At 37.1% G+C, this 23,865-nt stretch overlaps 2 protein-coding genes across 3 annotated transcripts in view; one reads left to right on the top strand and one right to left on the bottom strand.

The window, feature by feature from the left end:
* LOC147867110 (uncharacterized) overlaps positions 1–23,865 on the top strand; it is a 77,600-nt gene that overhangs the window by 30,096 nt on the left and 23,639 nt on the right. The gene's annotated exons all lie outside the window — the stretch shown is intronic.
* Positions 894–6,264, bottom strand: LOC147867113 (histidine kinase CRE1-like). Of its 2 annotated transcripts, XM_087314872.1 has the most exons (12): positions 5,734–6,264; positions 4,910–5,146; positions 4,539–4,708; positions 4,218–4,433; positions 3,863–4,049; positions 3,718–3,769; positions 3,485–3,616; positions 3,387–3,412; positions 3,154–3,252; positions 2,390–3,072; positions 1,723–2,253; positions 894–1,490 (listed from the first exon to the last, which is right to left on the bottom strand). In XM_087314872.1, the coding sequence occupies exons 1-12, from the start codon at positions 6,208–6,210 to the stop codon at positions 1,217–1,219; spliced, it is 3,084 nt and encodes a 1,027-aa protein (XP_087170998.1). In that variant the 5' UTR covers positions 6,211–6,264; the 3' UTR covers positions 894–1,216. The 2 variants fall into 2 exon arrangements, with proteins under 2 accessions (XP_087170998.1, XP_087170997.1); XM_087314871.1 differs by having other exon boundaries at positions 3,387–3,616.

Raw genomic sequence — 23,865 nt, 5'->3', positions numbered from 1 at the left:
AATCAAACCATTTAAACCAGTAAGCTGCAGTTTCACGGTTCAGTTCAGTTCAAACCAAACCGGTGCCAACTGTTATACGTATGTTATGTATTTATGTATGTATGTGTATGTATCTATGTATGTTGTGTATGTATCTGTATGTGTGTATGTATATGTATGTATCTATGTATGTTGCATGTATGTATCTGTATGTGTGTATGTATGTTATGTATGTATGTTGCATGCATGTATCTGTATGTGTGTATGTATGTTATGTATGTATGTTGCATGCATGTATCTGTATGTGTGTATGTATGTTATGTATGTATGTTGCATGTATGTATCTATATGTATGTATAGGCCATGTAGGTCCTGTTCTTTTCATCCGATCAGAGAGGAATATGTTTTACTGAGGAATTGAAATGGAAAATTCATTCATTCTTTTGATGTGAAATCTGACTATGAGTAGCCCATTCATTCATTCATTATTACTGTTTCTTTTTATTTGACTAAGGACACCATGACCTGCCCCATTTATTCTCTGTTTTTCCCCAGGCATCTTTTTCTTAAAATCTTCACAGGCAAGAGACAGACAAGACAGACCCTGAACGCTGACAAACCCTAGAGACAAACCCCATTGACTTGACCTTTAAAGAGAATGCACACAATTCAATGGGCATATAATATGACAGTGCCAATCCTAGTAATAAAATGCCCTTGAGTTTGTGCAGTATATATACATATATAGTTGTGCTATAAATATTGTATTATAAGCTCCATTACCCATTTTTTGCTCAAAATTAGATATGTATTTGCTGCAGTAAGAATGTCAAGAAATGGACAACTTTACAAATCAGATATATCATGGTTCTCAGCTACTACTGCTACTCATGAGGACCACAGTGTCTCTCTGACACACAACTTCAGGTACTTTGGTATTGAATGAATGCTCAGATATGAGAAAGCTTTTTTCCTTAATAGGGAAATATCGATGGTATCATTCTCGGACGTGGCCATAAGGTTAAAATAATGGCAGAATAGCGTCCATTAATGATACCAGCAAGAAACACTTTGTAATATATCATGTGCACTCGATCAGAGTAGACAAATTCATAGGAGATCGTGGAGTGCATATAATAATGTCTACATACATTTGTACATTTCTCAAAGGGAACTGCACTTTCAAGACCTTCCACGAACTTTTATACCGAACAAAACTTCCTTTTTGTTGTCTTATTCACTGAAGCTCAGAATTACCCCTCGGCTTCAAGACTTGCCTCACAGCATTATAGAGTTGTTCTTCTTCGAAAGGCTTCGACACAAAGCCATCCATTTTACATCTTACACACTCATCGTAAGTAGCTTGAATAACATCGGCCGTCATTGCAAGTATGGGCACATGCCATTTCTTCTTATTCTTTGTATTGCCCATCATGGAACAGCCTTCATGTTCAGGTGCACTACTATTGGCCATTGCTTCCATCTCTCGGATCTTTTGGGTTGCTTCGAACCTAAAAACCAAATTTAGTAAACCTAAGTGTTTAATTAATCAGTAGATTCATTTACAGGCTTTAATTCATATCAACAAGACTAGTTAAACTTGTCCATACATAAGACAAATAGGGAATTGTCCTACATGACAAAGGATTTGTGTCCCCCCCCCCCCCCCCTCTTGGGTAGTTGCAAGTGGGGCAAACTTTGTATGTATTGATTTAGTTACTGTTCAGAAAACATTTAACTAACCCATCCATTTCCGGCATTTGAATGTCCATGAAGCAAGCATCAAATGCATGCGGTGGATGAAGCTTTGTAATGGCATCTTTTCCGCTCTCGGCACACTCAACATCAGCACCATATTTTTTCAATGCTCCAGCAGCTACAAGACGGTTTATTCGATTATCATCGACAACCAGGATTAATCTCCCCGACAAAAGCTGACACAAGTTTGTTGCTTTTTCAACGAGACCTCCACCTGTCTTGACATTACTACCCAAGAGTAGGATTTGCTCGAGACATGCCCCCATCATACTCGCTCGCAATGGCTTCATTATAACAGTGTCTACATAACCAACTATCTTCGCCCTCTCAATCTCGGCATTCGACATGTGGGTCGCAATAAGAATCATCTTTGGATATCTCCTTCCTCTTCTCGGAAACACCATTCGGAGCTTCTTCTGCTCGGATTCTTCTTGCACAACAAGAGGGAAATTCAACCCTGTGGAAACTCCCCAAGCATCTTTGTCTACAAGAACCATGTGAAAGTCTCCAATTGAGCTACATCAAATCAAGTAAACGCATACCGTCAGATTTAGCAACTACATAAAAAATCCTATGCAGAAAACTAACACAAACAAACTGTAGAATCTATGAAACAATTCTATGCAAATTACTATACACAACAAATGCAGACCTCAGATTGCTTCTGTTGCATAGCATATTGACAGCAAGTTTGGAATCCGTTATCGTTCTCACTCGGATTCCTAGTCTTTGCAAGTGTTGTTTGGTTACTTCAGATCTTAGGGGCCTTCCATCAACTACCAGAGCTTTCATGCCTTTGAACTTCATAGGTAGAGTTTCATTTGAGCAAACTTTACTCTTTTCATCTATTGAGGTTAATGCAAGGTGACCACTTCGTAGGACAATTGTGAATGTGAAGGTTGAACCAACATTCTCAATGCTGTCGAATCCCATTTGTCCACCCATTAAGTTCACAAGGCAGTTACTTATGCTCAACCCAATCCCTGTACCTCCATGCATCCGAGATGTCGAGCTATCCACCTGCATAAAAGGCTTAAATATCCTTTTTTGTGCTTGTGAAGGAATGCCTATCCCCGTATCTTCAACACTAATGAAAAGCTTAACTTCAGAGGATTGCAGTTCACCGTGAATTAAGGCTTTCGAGCTTTCATGAGCAAGTAAGATTTCAAAGAGATCCCAACTACTCCTCCTATTTGCAGCAGAGTAGCCACTTAACGTAGAGGTAGAAGCACAATCCGACACTGTTTCCTTTGATGAATCTTCACTTTCTATCTGGACAGACTCAATATCCTCAGACAAGTGAACACAAACAAATATGTGGCCTCGCTCGGTAAACTGGAAATAGAGCAACATTTTGTCAGAAAAAACCCCTTATCAAAGGTTTCTATATAACATTCAATAATAGCAGCTTATTACCTTCACAGAATTACCGACAAGATTTGCAAGAATTTGGCGTATCCGGCCCGGATCTCCAATGAGAGTACAAGGCACCCTTTCGGAGACAAATGCAGCGAGCTTCACATGGACAAGAATGTGGTTTAAATGCATGTTGTAGTTGAGAAAAGGACAGCCATTTAAGATAGATAATTAAATTTAGAGGTTGGATGGATTTGACAGGGTTAATATTATGATGTATAATCAAAACCTACCTCAATGCCTTCACGCCTAGTTTTGCCTGAGAAAAGAGAAAGCACATCATCAAGAATTGCTCTTATATCGAACGGCACGGCCTCAAGTTCAATTCTACCCGATTCAATCTTAGCTTGGTCGAGAACTTCATTGATAAGAGTAACAAGAGCTTTCCCACTAGCTTGTGCAGTTCGAGCAAAATCTTGTTGAGCTGCATTTAGCTCTGTATCTAAAAGCATTTGCAGCATTCCTAATCACAAACAATCAATTGCAACCAGCTTTCTAAGGATCAATTTCTTTCTAACGAACAACTTGTAAGCAATTTGGATCTAATAAGATGTTTCTTCCTACCTAGCACACCATTCATTGGTGTCCTTATTTCATGAGAAACGGTCGCAAGAAACTGTTAAGAACAAGTATAACATTTTACCATAACCAGATCAGAAAGACATATAAATTCAATAGTTACATTCATTTTAAGTCTGTCGAAGTAAACCTGAGATTTCGCAATATCAGCTGCCTCTGCTTGCACTTTCAACTCCTCCATTTTCCGATATCCTTCTTCAACCTTTTTGACATGCATGTGTGCATTGTATATCATTGCACAGATCAATGCAACAAACGCCACAACGCCACTTGCAAACCCAATCGCAAGTGTTGGATATGGAACTTCTCTTGCCAGCCTGTAGAAGGAAAAAAACACCAATATTAACTCTTCCATGAGCTCCTTGTTTTCATACTTTTACCAAAAGCAAGTACATGTACCATTAGGGAAGTTAGGTCTGGTCATTGATACCTATTGTCATAAATGTGTATCAAATTAGGGGTTAATGGAGGATATAAATACTTGCCTACATTGCATTTCATGCCTTCTGAATGGATCACCAAAGTCCAGCAAACTTGTATGCACCATTGTTGAACCTTGAGGTTCCTCCGGCCCATACATAACAAGTGGCTCTGAATAATTTGTGGTATCGAACACATTAACGATAATGTCTTCGCTTTTTGCAAGACGGTTTAGAAGATTATCCACAAGGGATTCTACATCAAATGCTCCACCCAAGTATCTGTAAATACATTTCGCATTTGCTATAAATCTTCAGCCATCACATATACTTTCAAATTCGGAATTCTGGAATTCCAAGTCAGGAGAAATCAAGAATCATATGTACCCGGCAGCAGCTTCTATTCGTTCTTGAATCGATGCATCAGGTGAGACATCTTTCTTGTATACTGCATACGTTAGAACAACGCCAAGATGATTGGAATTCAAAAGCCGAAAGGGCTTGGTCAGAGCACCTTTCCCAGAGGCTCGAGCTCGGAGAATGTTGTCATGATCCTCCTGCATAAATAATCACATACAAGGGTTTAGCGATTTTTGAAAGGTTTACAAGAAGTTTAAATCATTTCCCATAGGATTGAGGTTTAGAATAAGACCTAACATTGTGAGATGTTAACGTTGGTCATCATAAGGAAACACGAAGGAATGTCAAGAAATCTTCCAAAACTTGTTAATAACATGCTGATTGATCAAGAAACAAACCTCTCCAGACATCATGTCAAGTGACACCAGATATCCAATGGTTTCTTGAGAAAATATAGTAGGGGCATACTCCTCATGGACTGGACTTGTCTCTTTGGAGTGCATTGTCTTGATAGTCCAGCCTTGCTTCCTTTCAAATTCCTCTCTGTCAGCATGCAGCACTTTGTGAGCATAGGCTACACCAGTCATTAGAGGCCTTTCGAATGCTGTTCTTGCTGTATACTCAGCGAATGCTTCCTGCAGTTTAAAGATGCATGCATATATATGTATATATACACACACACACATGAGCAAATGTTTACTGAAGTTGAAGAGATATGCATTGATTCTTAACAGTGATAATAATAATAAAAGCTTAGGCCCGTGTATACTCAGGGATTCAAGAAGGATTTAAATTAAGGTTTACTGTTAGGGTTCCTGAATCCAGCAATAGGCTTTGCTAAAAGCCCCAGTAGAAATCCAACGCAAAAACCTAAATTCAGACGTTCATTAAACCCTATTTGCAAACCTAGTTAGATGATTCTCGAGAGAACCAAGTAGAAGGCTTGGTAGCTAGTATCCTTAATCAGGACATATAGCTATAAACTTGCGCATGATTCAGATGCAGAAACCCTATCAAACTGTAACTCCAAACTCCACAGGGAACCTAGTTAGGTCATACCCTAACAACAAACCATAATTGAGAATTCAACTAGAAACCTGGTGCATTAATAGAATGCAGTAACCCTGGAGAGAAACAAGAAACCTAAGCAATATCCCTGATTAGAAACCCTAACTATAGACCTAGCTAGCTTTAATGAGAGAAAGGCAGAGGAATTGTTTACCTGATCAATGACAGGTGGATGATTATTTCCAAGGTAGAAAGTAGAGACCAAGAGGGCTAGGGCATGGACATGGTTAATACTGACAGCAAACTGATGCTGAAGCATCCTGGCCCGTTCGTCGCACATCGTGCCCAGCACATCTTCAAACTGCTTATAATGCTGCCTACTGAAGAAATGGTAAACCATTGCAGCGACTATCAATCCTGCAATGGCAAGAAGCCATACCAATGACAACATATTGAAATCTCCCCACTTAGGTTTAGGTTTAGGTTTAGGTTTAGGAGGAGACAGAGGCTTCTTGATTATTAGTTCGTTAGAACTTGGATTGTTGAAACGCTTGCATTCCCACCACTTTACACTATTTGATAACAGAGGAGCAATGGTTTCTTCCGCTTCTTCTTCTTCTTCTTCATCTTCTTCTAGTACTTCTTCTGTTTCCTGCTCAGTTAGTCTAGCTCTTGTTATGTTGAGCTTCATCTTGCTTCCATGGATTGGCGGTCCAGATTAAGCTAACTAGCGACTTGGCCTTGGTACATCTAACTAATTTTATTCTGCTCTTTGATTAAAAGGGGGAGAGAGGATTATTCATGATTTGTACATACATACATAATCATGATTCATGATGATTAAAGTTGGAGTGAAGAAGAGATAGTTCAATTATGGCTAGTAATAGTGGGTATAATAGTAGTAGTAGTAGTAGTAGCAGCAGGAATTATGCATTGAAAATCAGGTTTGAATACGGAGGTAAAACAAGGCAATTAAGCAAGTTAACCCCTAATTGTGTGAGAATCGAAAGAAAATCTCTGCAATTGGGATGTCAGAGGGAATGGTGGAAGAGAGTTAAATGCGCACACACATACATACATACATACATACATACCTTCCATCCATCCATCATCCCCTGTAAACCATCCGAGAGAGAGAGAGAGAGAGAGATTAAAGAGAGACTAGAGAGAGAGTGAATGAGAAGAGAATGAATGAATGGTCACTCTGTCATGGATGGATGGATGGATGGATGGGAGCAGGAATTAGAAGGAGGGATGGGAAATTAATAACTAAAAACTAATTACTTTTCTTTTTTTTAATTTAAATTTTTAGGCGTGAAGAAGGCAAGGCAAGACAAGGCACGCATGGAGAGAGAGATATGGAGATAGCACTGAAATCGCCCAACTTGAGAGAGAGAGAGAGAGAGAGAATATGTAGAGAGAGAGAGAGAGAGAGAGAGAGAGAGAGAGATGGTGTCTGTGTCTGTGTGTGCATTGGACTTCGAGAAACAAATGGTGTGGATTTTGATGGATACGGTGGAGGTGGTGCATGTGGAGAAAAGATTAGAGAGAGAGAGAGAGAGAGAGAGACTGAGTAGAGAGGGAATGAAGATGGAGGGATATTGAGAGAGACTGTGACTGACTAGGAGCTTGAGCTAGAAAGAGGGGAAAGAGAAAGACCAGGAAGAGAGAACAGGGGAGGAGAGGAGAGAGAGAGAGAGAGAGAGAGAGAGAGAGAGAGATTTGATTGAGAGAGAAAGACCCCCTGGGAAGAGAGAGAGAACATGAAAACAGGGGAAGAGAGAGATTGTGGTGCTGCCTAGACATGGATGGATGTGTGGGTGCTACTCATTATGGATGTTTTCACAGAGAAAGAGAGGAACAGGGGAAGAGAGAGAGAGAGAAGCAGGGGAAGAGTGAGAGTGAGAAGAGGGAGCAGGGGTGGAGAGAGAGAGAGAGAGAAGCAGGGGAAGAGTGAGAGTGAGTAGAGGGAGCAGGGGTAGAGAGAGAGAGATGGAGGAGGAACAGGGGAAGAGAGAGAAAGTGATGGATTTTGTGAGAAGATATTAGAGAGAGAGGAACAGGGGAAGAGAGAGACAGTGTGTGTGTGTGTGTGTGTGGATAGAGGAGGAACAGGGGAAGAGAGAGAAGGTGATGGATTTTATGAGAAAGATATTAGAGAGAGAGAGAGAGAGAGAGAAGAGGAAGAAGAAGAAAAAGATTTGGGTTGGGAAAGCCAGAAAAGCAAATGAAGGAAACTGGAAATAGCAGATATTGTGGAGGATCCTTTGGGAGAGAGCTCTCTTTATATATAAATGTGTTTTAATATGCTATGTGACACTACCTACATACATAGCATACACATGTACATATGTAGTATGTGTATGTGTATGTGTATGTGTATGTGTATGTGTATGTGTATGTGTATGTGTATGTGTATGTGTATGTGTATGTGTATGTGTATGTGTATGTGTATGTGTATGTGTATGTGTATGTGTATGTGTATGTGTATGTGTATGTGTATGTGTATGTGTATGTGTATGTGTATGTGTATGTGTATGTGTATGTGTATGTGTATGTGTATGTGTATGTGTTATGTGTTATGTGTTATGTGTTATGTGTTATGTGTTATGTGTTATGTGTGTCCTTTCTCATACATAGTTTGTACCCACTTGCTTGGACCAATCCACTCCATTCCATCCACTTTCAAATGTCTTGGGAATAAGAAGCCTTCCTTTTTTGGTAGGGTTATTTGACCTCATTTAGATAGCCTCCTTTCCATTCCCTCTCTCTCTCTCTCTCTCTCTCTCTCTCTCTCTCTCTCTATTATTCCAAAGTGAAGGATTTCTTAAGGGGCCTTCTTTTCCCAAAAAGATATCGTTTCATTAGTTCAAAACAATTTACAAGGTTTTGATTCCTATGTGATCCGCCGCAGAGGAAACAACCATTTTGGTGGTTGGAAGTGCTTGAAAGGAGTACCATTCTCCGCATTAGTACTACTCCGCATCTCCCATAATGGTTAGATCTTCTTCCTTATCCCTAAAAACTACATAGACACTAATGGAAGTGCACAAACACTTCCAATTTTGGTGTAAAAACCATGGTCCAGAGATTTGGTGTTGTAATGGAAAGTAGAGCGGACAAGCGATGTCCAAACCACCATGCCCTATGTGAATACATATGGGGGAAAGTAGTTAACAAATATTTTAAGGAGGCGTTGCTACATCAGTTGAGACTCCTTAGAATATTTGTTGAGACTAAATGCAATCCCATAGACAATGTTTCTGAGTTTCAACTTGTAAATGACTGCAAACATAGCTAGAGGATATGCCCATCTTACACAATCGCGTGCCAACAGGCAAGGCTCAATGTTAAAGGGCCTCGTCGTTTGTGTGTGTGTGTTGTTTATGATAAGTGGCTTTGTTTGTGTTTTTCTATGGTAAGTGGCTTTGTTTGTTTAAAATATGGATACTGTGTACGAGAAGATCACAATGTTGATTGATCTCTAGTGACATGGTATACTAATTTAATATTTAAGCTAAACATTAGAGTGTTGGATCATCACACAAATAATACACACCTATAAATAACAAAGTTAACACTCATACAATACAATACAAAGTCATATTTCGTTGCACCCATTCGTAGTATGTGTCATAGATGCATCAATCTCATTGTTTGTCTTTATTAGGCTACACATTTATTCCATTTCCTTGTACACGACCTGGCTCAAGCCACATCCTTCCAAACACTATGGTGGAGCACCTTCTTGCAGCCAATGCCATGACACTATATTAGCTACAAATTTTACGTTCACCCATATTGACATGCTCATGACCTACCCTTTTTGTTTTACTAGTACCTTAGATTGGACACTTTGATGTTTCCTTTTCTTATGCGTATCACGACATGCACATTGGCATGCGTAAAAAACAATAGTAAGAACTATATCATTTAGCATTTCCTATTTAAGTAGTTCTTCAATTGATTTACTTGAAATATTGCATGGGTCTCTCAAACCGCCCAAGAGCCAATTGTTGCAAAGATATGGCACACATATCATGTTCCCCATACAATTAATACCAAGTTTTGGGTGAAAATAGGGAAATAACAACACCTAGGTGAATTACCACATTCCATGGCTATTAATACATAGGTCACTACCGATTGGAGCGTGGAAACTTGAGATCCTTAGCTATCCGAATTGTGTAGTGTGCCCAAATGCAACAGACTCAATCCAACAAGCTCAGTGGAACTGCCCAATGACCCATCAAATATAGCGGGGGGTTGGCCGCCTATTGCAATTATGCCAGGCTCAAGGGACAATCAAGTGGGGGAATGTATGTTGGTTATCTTGGCAAGTATGAACATCAAGAGCGTGGAGCATGGCAACTTGAGATCCTTAGTTATCCTAATTGTGTAGTGTGCCCAAATGCAATAGAGTCAATCCGACATGCTATGTGGGACTGCCCAAAGACCCATCGAATATGACGGGGGGTTGGCCACCTATTGCAATTATGTTAGGTGTAAGGGACAATTTAGTGGGGAATGTATGTTGTTTATCATGGCAGGCCCTAGTTGGCAAGTACGAACATTAAGAAGAGGGGATGACATTGGTGATCAAAGCACAAGAGATATTGTTTTCCACCATTGACAATATCCACTAAACTCCTATTAATGTCAAAGCTCAAGTTGTGTTGGAATTGATTAACCCAATAACTCTTTGGATTCTCTGGAAACAACGATGTAGATGGGTCTTCTCCAATCAAACCATTCATCAAGCAATATTATTGCAGGAGATATTGAGTGAAGTTGTCGCCACTCTAAAGAGCTAATATGATGGCCTCACGTGCGGGTCCAATGGAATTGAAAGAAAGCGATTAGCCTTCATCCAACAATGGTCGTCCTCTCCCTTTCTTGAGTTAATGGGCCTCCACATAAGATGGAACTACCACTTCCCTACTGGGATTTGTATATAACATTCTCATCAATAAAATATTATAACTAATGGAAAAAGTTTTACTGGAAAAAAAAAGAAAAAAAAATATTGCATGGGACACTATTATGTAGAGCTAGTTGTAGTTGTGGTTTGTGGGTGACTTCTTTGACCTTTCTTTAGGATTGAAAAGAACCACATATATCTTAAGAATAATGTTGATGTCAACCCTACTTTTTAGATTTTCTCTAAGTTATATGGTATTTGTAGAGAGACCATGTTACTTTCCTCATAGTTGACAATGTATAGACTAGAAATTTGGACATCCTTCACTTTTTGGAGTTCTCCATTACCAAATCCCACTTGAGTTGGTGACCTACATATGTATTGATCCATATATAAGCATGGCAAAAACATATCCAACGTTTGTTTGTAAATTGTAAGCAACTCTAATATGAGACAATAGTGAGGTACTAGGTAGGTCCAATTATCATGAGTAATAGTAGTAGTGCAAATATTGCGTAAAATATATTATATTTCTAATAATGCACTCTCCAGAATGACTAAACTTTATTATTGCGATCACAAACAATGGAATGTTAAGCTATCGATCCAGTAACATTAGTCATACAAACTTTGATGCTCATGAGTCATGAATATCAAAAGGCAAAGAGTTGAAAAATCCTAATATTGTAAAATACCTTATCACAAATTGACTTGCTGAAAACCAGTTATCAGAATTCATAGATTCAAGCAAATGAAAATTTGGAGGAAAGATTTTTTATTTTTTATTTTTCGAGAGAAAACTGCTTCCCATTAGTTAGGTGAGTCATAGATAAAAATCAGTCTATGTACACTCTAAGTATCTATAGATACTCGACTAATTATAGGTGGCCTTCATATATATACAAGTGGGGCAATCGTTGTCCACATAACAACAAATTTGTTTGACAAAACCTGTTATTTTTTCAACAAGCCTCAAGACATAGCTATCAAGCTTTTGAACGCAGTTAGACATTGATATCATCTAAAGCAATCAATATGGGTGATTTTTTGGCCAGGGGCGGTAGAGGAAACGAGGGGCCTGGAAGCACCATTTCAGATGTCCTAGCGTGAAGTTCACCAATGGTGTGGTTTTTTGGAGGAAATATTTTAAGTGGTCAGAGTTTGTCCAACCATGGATCCTCCTAATTGATACCGTTAAAGGTGACTTTTTTTTATGCATTTAGACATGAGTGAAATTTTGAAATCAAATTAAAAAGCGATCTCGTCACATTAATAACTCATCATGCCAAGCACAAAAGTTTTTCCCATTTTTAATAAAGGATTCTTGTGATTATGTTCTCATGATCCCCACATACATATTTCACCTTTCAAGATATTTGAACCCATGTTGTTATTGTATATGAGACTTATTGCTATTAAAAAGAAATTGATGAATTTAAGGTCTAAACTAAGTTTACTACCTGAGGAAGATATTGTTATCATGGATGCAAGTGCATCAAAAGGTATTCTCTATGTCTATATTAGAATTTAGAAATATTATTTATTTTTTATGAAGAAGAATATTGTTGGTGTAATGGATTTGCCATGAACTTAATGATATGGTGGGTTAAAATAGTGTAGACGATGTACATATACAAAGGCCTAAGCTCTTTTTGAAATTGATTTTGGGGCATATTAACAAGGGGTATAGTTTTATCCCACCTTATTGTCTTTCAGTATCAAAAGGAGATACATCACATTGATAACTCATCGTGCCAACCACAAATTATTTATTTTTTGAAATGATTCTTGTGATTATGTTTTTGTGATCCCCACAAACATAGTTGATTAAGCCCCTCAAGCTATTTGAACTCTTGTTTTTATTGTACACGAGACATCTTGTCTTTCAATATCTACTTGGTTTACATTGTTCGTAGATACCATTGGTAGAATTTCAAGATATATTGAGATAGACCATAGGAGTCTTGATTTGGGTTGAGGTGAATTGTAGGCTTCATTCTTACAGCCTTCTACACACAACACCTATTGAGTAGTGATGATAGTGATAGTGCCCTCAAATGGCAAAACATACCATTAATATATTTTATGCATATCATGGAATACTACTCTACAAAGATCATCATGATTGAATTTGCAAACTAAGAAGATGAGGTCAGTTATTCCAATTGTGGGATATTTGTAGGTTGTTGGTTCAAATGTGGTAATTTGGACCTCGTCATGGTAGAATGCCAACAAACGATTTGGAGTGGAAGCCCCTAGTATTCTAAATGATAATGATGCCATTTTGGAGGCATAGTAAGATATGACAACAAGCAAAACGATAGTGTCTTGGAGAAAAGGGGAATGAACTTAAGAAAGAGGATCAACTTTAGAGGCAAACCAATGCCTATGCTAGATATTCAATGTAGCTAGTGAAGAAAGTTAGCAACCACATTAGCAAAGTTCTTATGGGACTCTTAATTAGATTGCCAAATGTAGCACCTTATGATCCATTTCAAGGAAAATCATGCACTATGCATAGAATAGCTAGAGGCTCAAATTATATATGAATGGTAAGGTTACTTCCATAACAATGGAAAAACAACCTTAGCTAGTTAGTCACTCATGATGAATCTCCAAGGCATAAGTAGCAAACTAGTGACCTCCAATATAAAATGTGCATGTGGTCCCTTGCAAGTAGTTATTTTCATGATATTCCAAACATTAGCATAGTGGGAATGTGCTTAAGGAAACAACGGGTAGAACTCATGAGTTATGAGTATCGCTACATGGAATCTAAGGGCAAAGTGTTCTCTCCCTAAGATGTACAATGTGTACCTCTGCACAACAGCTTGCATTACATGTGGCAGAACATCATACCATGTTAATTTAGAGTCTTCCTTTCAATTTAAGGGGTACACTATGAGTTATGTTTCGCTAAATGGATGTAATCATGTTGCATTGGTTGTGGGACTTCATACATATAATGTGATTTTGGATATACACTTCATGTGGTTCCTAACTTTATAAGACCTTGGTCCTTAGCCCATTTAATAAGCATGGAGCAATCCAAGATCAAAGCCAAAAGCATTATTGAGCTAAGAAGGAAAGGAAAAAGAAGAAGAAAAGGAAACAATTTATATATATATAAAAGAAGAAAAAGGGAAAGGGTAGAGGTTTTAGCTTAAGATTGGCATTGAACCACAATGTTTTTTGACAATATCGAGGTCTTCCTTATAATACCCCCTAATGCTATGAACACACTCCACCTAGCCATGATGCATGCTTGGCACTTGGCAATTGTACATGTTTGTCACTTGGCAATCATGTGTTATGATCATTATAACGTGGAATGCCATAATAATGTGAACATGCACAATACTATTTGTGAAATGTTTACAATAATTATAATATGTACAATATGACCATATGTGGCTAAGGTTCAAGGTGCACATCAAGGAGAACAATGAGTGTCCATGAGTAACGATGCATGAACTAGACCTCTTGTTTATATGAATGATGTGATGAAAATCTATAGCAAGTTTTGTTGCATTGGCAATATTTTATTAGAACCTTCCATGCTTGATCGTGAATGTATAATCCAACCAATTCATGAAGTATTATAGTTTGTTATGCATTATCTTGATGTCCTAAACGACTTCAATCCAATATTCTAATCCATTGACAAGTTGAATAGGAGGTGGGGGTGGAACAACCCAATCTAAAATGGAAGTAGAAGCACAAGGCTATAGTAAAGAGACATGAAACATTCGATGGAGCTACACATGTAAAGGGATGGAGCTACACATGTAAAGGGAGATATAAGAAAATGAAACATTATTGACTTGGCTAGATATCACAAATGGACTAAGACCTTGATAATCTAATTCACCACATGGCTTGATGGGTCTTCATATTACATCACACCAACCGCACCCACCTCAAAACTTTGGTATCTTTGGTGAGAGATAGAGGTAATAATGACTTGTAACTAACTTTGTGTGCATCTTGTACATCTTTCAAGTGGCGAGAAAGCTCTACCTTAACCTATTGGACTTGAGTTTGCATGATCTTCAACAACAAGAATCCTAGAGACTTCTTAGTGCTCAAGCATGGACCAATGAGGGTGATGACGTGTGTTTGTGAATAATCAGTTTGGTAGAAGAATTCATCTAATTATTATAAAAAACGTTGCAAAATGCAAGAACTCAACCCAACCTTCGTGTTGGTAGGTGATAAAATAATGAATATATCGTTATAATGTCATAATGGTTGACAATCTATGGATGATAACTTGAGGAGAGTTTATAGGAAATTCTCATTAGTGCAAGCAAATTCTTCCTAATTTGTTTGTTGATTTGTGGCTTATGATTGCTATTAGTGTCAAATAGAAAACCATGATGCTTGAATAATTAGATCTAATATATTTCCTTTTCGCTAATAGTCTTATCACAATGGAAGTATATGTATGATATATGCAAATTGATTCACCACATGAGAATGGCAACAATTTTCTTTAAGGCATGAGATCTAATGAAATATAAAGAAATTTATTTCTATGGACCACTTAGAATTGGCAATGGCCGCAACAATCCATGGGTAAGATGTCAAGCCATCTTAGGTTGGGAACATATATCGTCCCTGAGAAAATTACAAAGTTGAACAACTTCAAATTTTGTAATGCAGAAGTTTAGTTCCGCCAATGTGAAGTATCTAGTTGAGCACCTTGGTGATGTACACACATCAAAATGGATGAATTTGTTGATCTTTTCTCTCTTGAGCAATTTATATACCCAATACGTGTTTTCCCCCCAACAAGTCTTTTATATGAAGTTAACAAACATCACATACTTGTCACTTGTATGAACCTATCATGTGGATGCCATAATTGGACTAGCCTTCTTTATTTATGGTCAAGTGACAAGTTCCTCCATGTAATTCGAATCATGATTTGTAAAGATTGTGTTGAAATCTGCTAGTCTATACAACTTCATTGGGATCTTTGTTGATCCAATGATGTTCTTTTCTACCACTAACAATTCATGAGATCAACTAGTTCCCTCTTTAACATTGTTATGGCCACATACTTGTCACCTGTATGAACCTATCATGTGGATGCCATAATTGGACTAGCCTTCTTTATTTATGGTCAACTGACAAGTTCCTCCATGTAATTCGAATCATGATTTGCAATGACTGTATTGAAATATCCTAGTCTACACAACTTCATTGGGATCTTTTGTGATCCAATGATGTTATTTTCTACCACTAACAATTAATGAGATCAACTAGTTCCCTCTTTAACATTGTTATGGCCTTTTATGATTTGTTATGATTCTTTAACTTTTCATGCCTTGCCAACATGTGTTATGGGCATAACCTTACGACCAGTTCTAACTGCTAATTTAAATGCTTTTAAGTGTAGGATAAGTGGAAAACCAACTATCCTAGGACTTGTGACACATGGGAACACATGCTATTTTTGGAGCCTAAGGAGTTGGGTCATATAAAAGGAATTTGCCACCTCTTCCATTACGACATCTTGAAACAATTTTAAGACCCTATTGGTCTATTGGTGAGGTAAAACATCCCTTCATCTCTACTTCCAAATACAACATAAAGTTCACTCAGAGGTTTCTAGTGTGTTTAAACATACTTAAACCATTATTTTCTTAATCTTAATATGTGTTGCTTATCACTAGTATTTGATAACCCTGGACCAATTCTAAAGACTAGTTTTAATGGTTTATACGTAGGATAAGTGGGAAAACAAGTCATCCTAGGACCCCTGATAAGCCCATAAGACTTGCTAGTTTGGGAGCTTATACATCTACCCCCTTCATTAGAGCATCTTGATATGTTGTTTAGACTCTATTGGTGACTCAAAACTCTCTTTTTTTAGATATGCTCATTGCAATTTTCAGGGTATAACATAAGGTAACATTTGGTGGTATAGACGCTTATAATATTTTATATTCGTCTCTTTTCCTTCACTTGGGGGTGGTTAGTGATTTAAAACCTTTAAATCATTCTTTTCTTAACCTTAATATTTATTTATTATTAGTATTATATTTATAACAACATGCTTGGATCAACTTAGTCTAGTTCCTTTTTGTGGCCTAACTCCTCGTCACACCTCAATACCCCAATTGTTAAGTTTTAATGCATTGTGTTTCATTTATGGAAAATCTCATTCTATTTGGTGAGATTGCTAATCACTGTGTTGATTGCTCACGGTTCAATTGAACAATTAAATTTGCAAAGCATTTGTTCATATAGGAATTGAATAGTTGAGGTTATCATGTAGTATCTCTCTCACCAAGATTGGGTATCTATGCCAGGTGTAATGATTGTACGTATAGGTGGTATCCACGTTACTACAAGGCTTTGGCTTCAACCCACTTATTGTAGTTGTTGGTAGCCATAAAGATGAATTAGCAAAATAACTATAGGTAGAATATATTGGCAAATCAAAGGGTGGAATAAATCTTAATGAAGTATGATCAAACATAGCGGGTGAGCACTATTTTGGCTCCATCTCCCACTTCTATTAAAATAAAGGTAGTGATTGAGATAGTAGAGAGAGCATAATTTTAATAGCAGATCATACACATTCCTGATATCATAAACACGACCACACACCATCAAAGTAATAATATCATTAGCAATGGGCACGGTTCAGTTTCAAGGCAAAGAAACCAAACCAAACTGTTTATGAACTCTCAATATTTAAACCAAATCATTTCAGAAAAAGTTAAAACCAAACCGTTTAGGGAAAAGTCGAAACCAAACCGAACCATTTAATAAAAAATTTAAACCTAACCACTTAAGTCAAACTAGTTAAACATCTAAAGAAACAAAAATACATTAAATTAAATAAGCATTTAAGTTAATTTTATTAAATCAATAAAAAACCATTACATCAATAAACTATTAAGGTAAAAAAACAAAAGTTAACCAAAAACCTTTAAACCTATAAACCCGAGTTTTAGAACCGAAACCGAACCGTTTATCGAGAATCCAAACCAAACCAAACCATTAATTTTTTTGGGAACCAATAAACCGTTAAAGCATGGCTTAACGATTCGGTTCGGTTTGAGCCGAAACCATGCCCATTGCTAAATATCATCTGAATCCATAATAGCCACTTTTTATTTTCCTTCTTCCTTTCTCCTAAAGAGTTTTCTCATCTCACTCTTCCAAACTTCAATTCCTCTTTTTTCTTGTCTAAATCTCTAATAATCACCTCCTATTTATAGATTTTGGGTTACATTCACTTACTATTTATAGATTTTGGATTACATTCTTGATAGGTTGTCCTTGCTTTCTAATAGATATAGATATACTTGAGACCATGTAAGATGTTACAAGATTTTTTAAAATATATCTTAAATATAGACTCAATTATCATCTTTTGACACCGACCTACTATTTTTATCACAATTTCTTCTTTCTCACTTCAAATTTTGTTGGATAACAAGTCCCTCCGGCTGGGAAGTGAAGCTTGAATTGAGGAAAAAGGGAGAATTGATTCCTATGGAGTCGAAATCGGAAATCAAAATCAATTTTATAACTGATTTGGGAGACTATATTTGTAAATAGTCTAAATGTGCCCCTTGTGGGCTATGTATGTAAATAGCCAGAAAGTTGTATAAGTATAACTACAACTAGGGCAAACTCTATTAGGGGTGATGTATCATTATTAGTTGTTGCATAGTTAGAGAAGGTTGTTCCCTCTGTAATTGTGTAAGAGAGAGCGAGTAACTCTACAACTGTCTGTCTGACGATGGAGAGCTTAAGGTTGTTGCCTTAGAGCTTCTCGTTGTACTCCTCCCCTTATAGTGATCTAGTACGGAGTTCGAGAACTCCCGTGGTTTTTCCCTTTCGGGTTTTCCACATAAAACATTCAATGTCTCTGTATCTCTTTCGTTTCTGCTATTTGTGCATGGTTGGTTTTTGTTATCTTTGTACCCGCATACATAGGCGTAGAAACTGGTTGTGGCAGATCGATTCTCAACAAATTTATCATACACGATATTATTGGTTGTCTTCAGCTTTTGAATGAATCATCGGATCCACGACTTATGTTCTTCCTACTTTTTGACATTTTTTGAAAATCGCCTTTATATTTATCCATTCCAATTTCTTCCTCCTTTGATTGTTGTGATGCATGAACCGTCCATATTGATCTTTATTCTTGAGTGTCCTAGTGTCCAAGGTATTTGGAACAATCATTTCTTTGAAACAAATATTGGTTTCACACCCATCAACGCCCAAATATCGATTGAGGTTACTATACTGCCAATGTGATCATGGTGGATGTGTTCACAACCTAAGCAAGCAAGATTATTACAACCTTCCTCCCTTTTTGTTTAGGGGTGCTCTTTTCCTTGACACAAAAATCTATTTATCTAAAGGCCAAGCAACGCCCCTCCTATGACACTTCCCAATATCCCCTATCTGGGTGACCATATGACCAACATCCACCATAAGAGCAAATCCAACTAACAAACCCCCTATGCCCCCACAAGATACCAATGAGCATCTCAAGAAAGGCATTACAACAATTACTTTCCAAGAGCCCATCCCCATCATGAGGTAGACCTTGACTTTGTCAATTGATACCAATGTCATTGCATTCATTTTGTCTCACTTCAAGAAATTGGGGTCTTCACTCCCAAGTTGAAGAACATCATTGTATCCCTTGAACTACCCTGACCAACCATAAGTTCACAAAAATCATGATGGATGGAACCATCAGGAAACACATAAAGTTCATACCCACCATTTTGCCATCAACATGAAATAAGTGATGTTAGAATGATATGTGTATGAACAAAATCCTTTGAGCTTTGTTTAGAGCTAAGATGAGGAGCTTGAACAGTTATAGGGACAACCAATTACCATTGTACTTGCAACCTCTAATCTCAACAAACAATGGCACTCTCCATTCCACCATCACACATTGGTATCCAAGTAGGCCAACCTTGCAACCAGGGATCTCGAGCTCTAAGGAACTACAACTCATCTCAATACAATAGAGGCCAAGTTGATGAAAAAATCAACCTTTACTGCATGAGAAGGAGGGTTACAACTAAGTGGCATCTTTTGGAGCCATACTTGCCTAATAACATAGAGGCTTTGTCCATGCGACACATCTTCGTGGAATAGGAAGCCTACAACAACATTGGATTGTACGAAGTAAAGCCAAAGTCTAGGTGGAAAACTTGAGTTCCAACTTGTATAACCGACATTTCTGCAAAATGTTATAACTACAAGAGACCAAGACCATGGTAAACCCAGATATCGTTGCCACGATTCGAAGAAAACTCCACGGTGGAGCTCCGGATTTTGGTGTTCAAGTTAATAACTATCACAATAATGACCACGACAAAACAAGACCTAGAGATGGTCTACGTTGAGTTGAAGACACTCAAAGCTTATACCACACATCTCACAAAAAGCAAACAAGGCTTGCACCAAGTAAACATGGTGTCCTCATCTTCTACTTTGAATGATATTTTGCGTTTACTTTGAGGAATTTGGCTTGAGATAATTGATTCAACAATACAATTAGACTTGCTTCCTTCACCCTCTATTGAAAGACATGAATTTCCTCTAATGCTGGAAGCTAATCCTTCCCAAAACATTGATGTACAAAAGATTTATTGTGAGTATTATTTTCATTATATTATTTTGTATGGTAGATAAATAGAGGACATTTGACGTCACTTTGAGTGCCATCGCGGAGAAAAAATGGGATGGTGTAAATTTTGTTGTTGATTATCACAATGTCCTTACACCTTAACGTCAACCCATACACTTCTTTATGACAAGCAAAGGGCGTGAGCTATAACGATTTTCATATTCATAAATTTTAAATTATTGAGCAAATTCCTAATGCCCTAGCATATAAACGTACTTTACCCTACCCCCCCCCCCCCCCCCCCCCCAAAAGATCTAGCATATAAACGTACTTATGTCTATAGTGGTGGAAGAATCTAAATCAATGAAGAACTATGCTTCATCAATGTACTGCCTACTACTTGGACATCATCTCTCCCAAAGATGGAACTTGTACTGCCATATCCAAAATTGATTTTATTTCGTAATCAAATGTTTCTCTTGTAGATTTGTCACCTACATACAATTTTATAGATGTAGAACCAGAAAAACGAAAAAAATATAGATCATGGTGATTGGCCCTGCATCGATTAATATAGGACCGAAAGTCGCTTGTTACGAAATTACTTCTTTTTTTCAATTGGTTCTACTATTTCTAGATTTGTGACTACATATATAGTTTTATATGTGTGGAAACAAAAAGTAATGCAATTTCGAAACATGGAGATTTTGGGCCCCTCAATATAGGGCTCAAAGTCACCCTATTCCAAATTGCCTTCTTCGAGAATATTCCAAGTGATGAAAGATTTGTTAATAAGTACCATTTTCATTATAGTTTTCGATATAGTAGATAAGTAGAGCACCGTTGACATTGTTTTGATTATTGTCACATAGAATCGATGGAGTGGTATAAGCTTGTTTTAGATTATTACAATGTCTTTGGGGGGATCCTTCAAGAAAATGAGAAAAGGTAGAATCTCACCTAGCAACCCTTATGCCTTCTTTATGATGAAGGGCTTAAACTCCAATTATTTTTGTATTGATAATTAATGATACCTTTCATCGATGAAAATATGAAGCTTACCAACTAACTCATGTGAGTTGTAGCAGAAGAATGTAGATCAATGATGAATTGTGCTACGTTAATATATACCCTGGTGCCAATACATCATTTGGCAAAGATGAAAATTGTAGAACCCCGCATCGCCTTGTTCTAGTATTGTTTTCATCCAGCAATCAAGATTAGAACTTGTAAGTTTTTCAACAAGAAGCAATGTCATCACTATAGGAGCAAAAGAAGAAGAAGAAGTTGAAAGACCGTGACTTTAGGCCCTATGTCAATCAATATAGAGTTCAAAATCACATTGTTTCAAATTTACTTTTATTTCTTTTTATTGTGGCTATGATTTTTCTACATTTGGCAACTCATACAATTTTTTTGTGTAGGAATGAAAAAACTGCAAGTGTGAACCAATGTCACCCCATTCTAGAATCATGCTCTTTTTGGTCAATTAGCTCTAAATCTTGTAAATTTGTCAATCAAATAAAGTTTTGAAAATGTACTAGAGAAAAAAACTAGAATGGTGCGACTTTGGACCCTACACCATCTAAAACTTCATGAATTGTTGTCGACATACATTTTGAGGTGGTTTCAACCCCCCAAAAAATCTAGAATGGAAAACATAATTGGAATATAGAAAAAATGACTAAAATTTTGTTGAATTATTATTATTCTTATATTACGTTATTTCTTCATTACGAAAATGGCAAAAATGTGGCCAATATCCCGAATTCCTTAGCAAAACTTGGCATGAGAAAATATATTGAACTTTCAAGCTAGATTCAACTAGGATAGCCCCAATTACAAGTCATGTATTTTCTAGAATCTTGGAAGCCAATCCTTCCCAAGATCACCCCTACTCTAATCCCTTTTCCTTTATTAATTTTTTTAGCTTCAACTTGTTTTACTCTCGCACCTGGATGCTCCATAATAGCTTTATGATTTTATTAAGTCTCAAGGCCTCCAAACTATCATAATAACTAGTTATCACTCAAGCAATCTTTTGTTTTTTACCTAGTTACCACCACAATTATTGTGTATGCCTTCAATTATTGGAGTATTGACCCTAAGCACTCTCCTTCACTTTGTATAGCATGAAATAATATGAACATTGTATATTGGTTGTTGACTTCTTTGTTGTTCTTATGATTGCCCTTGGCTTTTGTTTGGCTTGTATTGGGTCCTTCAATTGTGGGGATTATGACCCATCTAATTTTGCATTTCTCTATTTTGGTTGCAATTCAAGTGCATTGGTCTTGAGTCGTGGGAGCCCACAATATACCAATGAGATGTACCAACAATTTCCATGGCTATACTAATCCTCATTGTTTTAAACTATGGTTTGTCTACCCAACTCTAGTTTCATAAATCCGCAAACATCCAAAAGCCAGTGTTGACCAAGTCCATTCCTATGTTTTTCAATTATCATGTTCATAAAAACTTTAGTGAATCAAGTGAACCCATTTAAGTAGGACCCCTCTCACAATACAATTAATGTTTATATTCCTAGTTTTGTAATTGAAGTTTGGAGGGAAAGCAGTTAACCTTGTGAACATATGGGCGTGCGAGTTGCCAAACATTTAATAGTAGATATGTGCCCTTTGCACATGCATATATTGCTCAAACCTCACTTTACTAGGTTCGACTGCAGCATCAACTTCACAAATGATCAAATTGACTACAACTTTCAAATTTGAATGCAGAATTGAATTCTACCTACAAGAACATAAGAACTTGTCCATCCTAAACAAAATGTTTTCTAACAATAAACATTTAATTTTGGAACAATGGCATTGATAATGTTTTGTAGTCTTGCTAGAAATTTTACCGAATGGACCATGAAAAGGGGAGCTTGAAAGGTTATGAAGTCTTATGCTTTTTTGTGAAGTGACATTTTATGGAGTTGATATGACTCATGAAAAGAATGTCTAGAATATGACATAGCCTATTAAACAAAGATTGAAATTTCATCGCTATTGTGATGCCTTTCTTACAAATAAAAAAGCATACCATGTTGTAGGTGTAGCCACTCTAAAGAGCCAATACAATGGCATCGGCGGATGCAATGGAGCCGAAAAACAACTATTAGCCATCATTCAACAATGGTTGTCCTCTCCCTTTCTTGAGTTAGTGGGCCTCCACATAAGATAGAACTATCGAGTCCCTTTTGCGATTGGTATATAACATTCACCATATTTTATAACTAATGGAAGGAGTTCTGTTTTTTGGGAAAAAAAATCACACCGTGGATAAGAACTTAGTCTTACATGCCAAAGTGCAATTGCTACTTCAATGTCAAGTATATCTTTAAATGAGAGCCATCACATTATGCATTTATAATTTTAGGAACCTATTATTAAAATGAAGAAGTCTAGTAACAAAATGTGGGCAGGAATTATTGAGGTTTAACATGTGTTTCTTTTAGTGAGCAAGTGGTAGACAACCTTCTCAATTCCAAAGTTAAGTATTTCTCCATGTCACGCTTATGATCTAGATTAGCAAGCTTTTAGAAACGTAGTTTGTTGTCCCCATGATCATTTATGACCATTCTTAGTAACAACTAAAGTTCATAATTTGTTTGACATTTGGATATACAATACCTTACCAACTCTTAAACAACAAATCCAAACTACATAACATACTCTTTATGTTAAGAATTTGACATTTGAAATGTAATATCAAAACGTAGGAAAGTTTCCCAACCATTCTTCATATCATTAGATCTCATCCAAACACTAACAACTTCCATGTCATTATTCATT

This window comes from Azolla caroliniana, unplaced genomic scaffold, assembly GCF_043228905.1.
Source record: "Azolla caroliniana isolate FFs.n. ecotype wild unplaced genomic scaffold, voAzoCaro1.0.p SCAF_2, whole genome shotgun sequence".
Classification (NCBI taxonomy): Eukaryota; Viridiplantae; Streptophyta; class Polypodiopsida; order Salviniales; family Salviniaceae; genus Azolla; species Azolla caroliniana.
Note: the sequence above shows the minus strand (reverse complement) of the source record. Positions and strands in the feature narration are given on the sequence as shown.

What these genes read in the sequence shown, in the direction of transcription:
- LOC147867113 (XM_087314871.1), bottom strand. Translation starts at nt 6,210, where the DNA reads ATGAAGCTCAACATAACAAGAGCTAGACTAACTGAGCAGGAAACAGAA. An exon ending in TGCAACAGAAGCAATCTGAG is followed by an intron (nt 2,254 to 2,389) that starts GTCTGCATTTGT and finishes GATTTGATGTAG; the next exon opens with CTCAATTGGAGACTTTCACA. An exon ending in CAAATGCCGGAAATGGATGG is followed by an intron (nt 1,491 to 1,722) that starts GTTAGTTAAATG and finishes TTTGGTTTTTAG; the next exon opens with GTTCGAAGCAACCCAAAAGA.